This window comes from Peromyscus eremicus, chromosome 6 (assembly GCF_949786415.1).
Source record: "Peromyscus eremicus chromosome 6, PerEre_H2_v1, whole genome shotgun sequence".
Lineage (NCBI taxonomy): Eukaryota > Metazoa > Chordata > Mammalia > Rodentia > Cricetidae > Peromyscus > Peromyscus eremicus.
The window spans coordinates 30,973,891-30,980,170 of NC_081421.1; the positions used below are offsets into that span (position 1 = coordinate 30,973,891).

A 6,280-nucleotide genomic window follows, 5' to 3' on the forward strand; every position below is an offset into this window, starting at 1 on the left:
TTAAAGGGCTTCTCTGTTACAGTGGGGGAGCAGGTGAATGAGAACGCAGCCCTGCAACACAAGGGGACAAGCAAGCCCTACCGAAATAAACACAAACATAAATAAATCACGGGGTGGGGCAATAGAGAAAACAAAACATTACCATGGCTGGGAAGGAGCCTTCAGCACTGTTAACATAGTTTGGATGCAGCCAACGTCAGTGTTAAAGCTTAAGCCTGTTTCTCTCCCTGCTGGAGTGGCTTTAGAGTCATCGCCTGACTTCAGCACATGAGAAAAGACACCTGTTCCATCACAGTTGCTATGGGCTAATGCCATTCTCTATCTGGACTGAAAGTTCTAGAAAGCATTGGAACAGTGGCTTCAGATTCCATGGTGATGGGCTCTTATGAGGACTAGCTACGTGGTGTCTATGGGTGAGATGGACAGACACATGGACCTGTGTGGTTGGTTGGTTGGATGAACACTATTTTTGTCCCCTTCTTAATAGCTCAAGGTGCCTAGAACAAACCCCTCATTTCCTTAGAATGGTTTTGTAGGACATAACATATTATTTGAGATGTGAAAATATTATTTTATTACCTGTCTAGGCATCTAGTAGTTTCTGTGAAACCTTTAGTCTATGGGACTAGATTATAATAAGCATAATGCTATTTTCCCCCTTAATTCATTATGTGACTTAGTAGACTTAACATGGTGACTGAAAGCTGTTTCAGTGGGTTCCTAATCACGGGTGGTGGCCAGCTGTTTACCTTCAGTTCCTCTGCTTCTCTTTCAGTCCACGATGTCTATAGTTAAGGGAGAAAATATACATCTACACAAGCAGTTAGTCCCTAAGTTGGGAGTCTTCATTTTCTGGGGGAAGCATGGCTGTTTGGTTCTACTTGGGGTCCAGAAAAGATGTGCCTCAAAGTCCCTAGAATTTTAATAACTAACCTGTCAAGGTTTTAATATTTTTTTTAAAGAAACATAAATTAAGAAATAATGAGCTTTGGAACATTGCCAAGTCAAAATATTGAACTCCACTTGTTATCATGTTACTGTGTCTCTGGCTCAGTGTCAGTGAAGTCGTTCATGCTCATCATAGACTGGACACCCAAGCACACAGTTGTTACTAAAGTGCATCAAGCCCAGATCCCCATAGAGCTTTTTATAGAGAGTTAAACATTTGATTTTCATATACATTTGTGGATATTATTGTAGGATACCATGGAGATCGCCTTTCTTTTAGTGTTTAAGTTAACGACATTAGTCTTCAATTATTGCTAGTTTTATTGTTACTACATACAAAGACACATTTCACTGGGAATCACATTTTCGAAGATGGGGGTGGGTTTTAACCTTTTCTTTGGTTTGTATTAAAGGATGTTCCTTTAACCTATGAATGAATTCTGATCCCTTTGATTTTTGATTTTTGGAACATTCCTCTTGGCTATTGCCCACGCTGTTTATTTTGAAATAGTTTTAAGTGTTGAGGGTCTGTGAGTTCCCTGTAGTTTCTGGGTAAGACATTTGAGTTTTTAAAAATGCTGTGGACAACTCAAGTTTAGGAATTAGCTAAAATATTTTCTGGCATAAAAAGTCCATTTTATGATCTGAAGATGTACTTCAAATGCCTGGCAAGGCAAGTAAGACAGCAGAAAATGACAAAATGGCCCATCCCTGGTGATTCTGTATTCAGACCTGCTTCTCATACAGGCAGTTTGTGTACAGCTTTGTTCAGGGGATGGTTTCTGGGGTCCAGGCATCATGTGGGGTGCAATGATGACTCTCAGGATTTAACGTAAATTTCACATTCCTGTGAAATATGGTGTGGATGCCACAGTGCCAAGAGGCTGATGGTCACCATCAAACATGGCCCCACAATATCCTCTGAGATGTTACTCTGACAGACCTGCACTCACCAGGCAGCAAGGTCTGACCACCAGCACACAGGCCCCATTGGCTAATGTGCACGAGACACAACACAACTGTGACTTTAAAAGTATGAATATTTATGTATGATGTCACGGCTATTTCTTTGATAATCAGGACTTAAATAAAGAAAGTCTAACTTCACAAACAGATAACTATGTATAAGTAAATTCTCTGTGTTGATTTCAAAAATATACAGGTTATTTCTTCACTAACATTTTGGTTTGGAGAAGAATTTAGATAGTGTTTGGTTTTGAAATGTTCATGTATATACAAGGGCTGACTTAGGGACAGAACCTCCGTCTAAACACAAAGTTCACTTGTATTTCATACACTCCTTGCACACGTGCCTGAAGGTGAGTTTATGTAATAGGTTTTGGGTGTCTGCCTCTCTTTCAGCTGATACCTGCCCTCTGAAGCCAGAGGCTTCCGCTCACAGCTCCATATTGGAACTTGGTAAGTTTTGGATCTTATTTCAGAATAGGAATGCTCAACCTGTATCATTTTTAGTTTAGATAAACACAAGTTACATTATAAGAAATGTTCTCTGGTACTCCCTCTTCCAAAACAATGAAGGGCTAAGAATTTATCCCTGAATTCTGATTTTTCTGTGCACCCAGATGCAGAACAGGCCTGAGTTTCTATAGATTAGAATATTGGGATAGTCAACTTCTGTAGATATTTTTAGTTCTTACTGCTGAAAAACTACCCTGTATAGTTGGTGAATTCCAGAAAAACCATTGTTTATATCAACATCTAAACAGAAAAACAAGTGAAAGGCACTATTGCATAAGGGCTTTCTTCCAGAAAGCATGCTTGTCAAAGGCAATAAGATTTTGTTGGTGTTGCTGAGTCACTTGTTCAAATTTCAGATGGAGTCCCCGAAGGAAGGAAGAACCAGTAGCCCTCTCAGATTCACTCAGCACCGGAGGAATGGGAACCAGGGGATGATGGCTCAGAAAGGTTCCAAGAAGCCCAGGGCAGAGTCATGTCTCCAGTCTTCTAGACTCCTGCCTCTGCCATGTCCTCCTCAGTGTCCAATGTCCTATTTCTGACCACTGCTGACTCCAGGACTGATGGAAGCACTGTGATGGCCACCTCCCATCACTCTGTCATTCTTGAGGTTTCACTCCAGAGACACAAAACAAGAGGGCAGAGTGAACATCCTTTAGAGTTAGCGTTTCCCAGGCTGGACCAGTGTGGTGGTGCTCTGGCTGAATCGGATGATGCTAGGGTTCCAGGTGAAGATGAAAGGCCAGATGACAGAGAGCATGGAACAGCCATTAAAATGGGTCAGAAAGAGCTTGGGCTTTGATGAAGATGTGGAATATGAGGTAAGAGACATCATGAAGACAAAGGAAGGTTCCCTTACATGATCTGAAGTTTAAGACACATCGCAGCTCACCCATTTACAGCCTTCACAGCTTCTATTAGGGAAATTTCATGCAAAAGGTATTCCAGAAATGGCGGACAAATGAGACAATGGCTTGGCAAGAATTTAAGGCACAAAAAATGTGTATTTCACACAGTCCAATAAAATGGATTGAACATTGCTTTAGTCACGGCAGTGGTATTTTTAAGTGTGTAGACAAGATCAGCTTCCCCATGCCCTCCTTCTCATTCTTAAATAAGCAGATGGTTTTTCTCATGGTGATTTAAGAATAAATGAATCTTTCAGGTTACAAAGAAAAAGTTCAAGTTGAATGGAATCCCCAAACAATTCTACTAAACTTTACTTTCAAAGTGTGTGTTATGGATTCCCTCTTTATTCATCAGCAAGGTAAAGCTTATTGGCTTTTAGATTTACTTCAATTCATTTGAAAACACTGTATCAACTTCCCCCATTTAAAGCTTTGGGTACAGAGCACATTGGTGTTATTAAAATGTGACTCAAAGGTTTCTAACTCTTTGCTAATAACTGAGTCAGGTGGCTGCACTTTTGGTAATCAGATTCTTAGTAATCAGATTGTCGTAGCTGAGTTTAAAAGGCCCACTTCCTTAGATGAGAGGTTTTGTCTCAGTCCATTTTCGTTTCTTCTCGGACTGTGGCCTCTTAGTGTTTGCATCAGTTCAGAGGTGGTTGGGGATTGAGCTCAGTGAGGAGAACATGTACCTAGCATGTGCAAGGCTCTAGTTTCAATTCCAAGCACATGCAAAACAAGTCCCATGATGGTAATAGACACTTGTAGGAGTCCCTATAATGGCACATCTTGACCTTCATGAGTGCAGGGAAGTGAGCACCTTTTGAATCATCTCCATACCTGTGCTTATGTAGTACCATCATCTTAGTTTTAATGTCTTCCTCCTCACTAACTAGAACTGTCATGACATTAGAGACTATAGCAAATCTCTTTTGGCATCTTATAATAGTGGTTTAATAAATGCTGACCAGTTTTATGCACTGTAACTGGCTGATGGTTCAGCAGAATGATCATGTGGGCATCCTGGACTTCATCCTGAACTGGAGCAACCCATGGTGATAATAGTGCTCTTTCAAAATGCTTAGCAACTTCCTAGAAAGCTTTAACATTCAGGTCTATTTCCTTCCAGCATTGTGTCTTTTAAATGGGGAATGTGGTGGTACCTAAGGAGCATTTTGTAATGCTGGTAAGGTTGCTAGTTTTTCTACCCAGAGATGAAGAATGCCAAGAATTAACATCTAAAGCCGTCGACATTGATTCAGGCCTATGCCGGCCCAACACCATCATCACCGGCAAGAAGGACATGGACATAGGTGAATGGGAGGACAAAGTCACCTCAAGACATAATCTCTTCACCCCACTTTTTATTTTAAATCAGAAACATGAATCTGGAGAGTTTGAGGGAAAATACTTCAGAAGACACAGAAGGGATACAGAAGAAGGTAGGCGAGGATTGGCGTGAAGGGGTTCCTTGTCAATCAGGATTCAAAAGACAATTGAGTCTTTATACTTCATTGTTAATCAAATATTCAGCCAAATGATTTCAATTGAATGGTGAGCTATTAAGACTGGTCAGTTGATGTGGTCAGTAGACACTGCCACACAGATGCAGGTGACACCACCAGCTCCAATGGATTACTATCTCAATACTTCATTTAAAGCACACTTGCCTTAGTTCCATTTTAACTCCTCTATTTTTAGCATTTGAAAAATAAATTTTATTATGTGATCTATTTGAACCAAATTGTAAGGAAATTATTTCTTGAGATTATAATATAATTACATCATTTCTCCCTTCTCCTTTCTCATTTCAACCTTTCCTTGCACCTTTTCAAATTGATGGCCTTGTTGGAAAATATTTTGATTTTAAATACATTCTATTGATTAAACAAGAGTGCATAATTATGTTACTTACTTTGTGACTAAAATTTAACTTTATCTTCAAATAAATCTATCAGGTTTTTCATTAAAAGAAATAGAGTGAAAAATTTGTGACAACAAAGCAAAATGCATTTCAGATAGTCAAACAGTATATGAGATATGAATTCCTGGCAGCACAGCTGATTTCACTTAAGGTCAATATTGTGCTCTGTTGCTTAAGCATTTCAGACTTAAAGAATAATTTTTAAAGTTAAAATGATAAAGCTAGTGTGTTGACCAGTTTTAATTGTCAACTTGACACTATATAGAAATACCTGGGAAGAGAGTCTCAATGAAGAATTAATTAATCAGGTTGGCCCATGGGCATGCCAGTGGGGGGTTGTCTTGATTGTTAACTGAGGCACAAACACCCAGACTACTGTGAGTGGTGTCATGTTGTAGGCAGGGGACCCTGAACAGTACAAGAAAGGAGAAAGCTAGCTAGCTAAGAGCAAGCAATCAAGAAGGCATGTATTCTCTTTTTCCTCTTAACTGTGGATGTGGTGCTGGAGGTTTCTGCCATGACTTCCCTACAATAATGGATTGCAACCTGGAATTGTAAACTATATGAGCTCCTTTCTCCCTCAAGTTTCTTTTTGTGAGGGTATTTGTCCCAGAAACAGAAATGAAACCAGGGCAGCTAAAAATTGGAAACAACTGATAATCTCATATTTGTAATGCTGATGTAAAATATTATAGTAATAATAAGATCAGTTTGCGTCTATAGGAATAAAACACAAATATGCATCTGTACACTTAAAAACTCCCTTATTGGTTGGGGATTTAGCTCAGTGGTAGAGCGCTTGCCTAGCAAGCACAAAGCCCTGGGTTCAATCCTCAGCTCCAAAAAAAAAAAAAAAAAAACAAAGAAAAAAAACCTCCCTTATTATGTGTGACATTGTTGATTTGAAGTGTATGTCAATTGTGGGGTAGGTTTTCATTTATCATTTTGTTATAGAACTACTTTATAGCTTATTAATTCCATGCAAGTTTAGGATTCATGCAATGACTATCAAAATAGTGATCAT

General features: G+C 39.3%; 1 protein-coding gene and 1 long non-coding RNA gene across 4 annotated transcripts in view; one reads left to right on the top strand and one right to left on the bottom strand.

The window, feature by feature from the left end:
• The window catches only part of Pex5l (peroxisomal biogenesis factor 5 like), a 74,563-nt gene extending 74,246 nt beyond the window's left edge, over positions 1 to 317 (bottom strand). For all 3 annotated transcript variants that reach the window (XR_009379786.1, XM_059265345.1, XM_059265343.1), the window contains exon 1: positions 143 to 317. Coding sequence is in view for 2 of the 3 variants with exons in the window: in XM_059265345.1 (XP_059121328.1) it covers positions 143 to 145 (3 nt within the window). In the remaining variant the exon portion in view is untranslated. The remainder of the gene's footprint in view (positions 1 to 142) is intronic.
• Positions 318 to 327: 10 nt separating this feature from the next.
• LOC131913011 (uncharacterized) lies at positions 328 to 5,076 on the top strand. The gene is made up of 3 exons (XR_009379787.1): positions 328 to 443; positions 2,311 to 2,367; positions 2,784 to 5,076. It is a non-coding gene; the product is annotated as an uncharacterized LOC131913011 (long non-coding RNA).
• Positions 5,077 to 6,280: the final 1,204 nt, after the last annotated feature.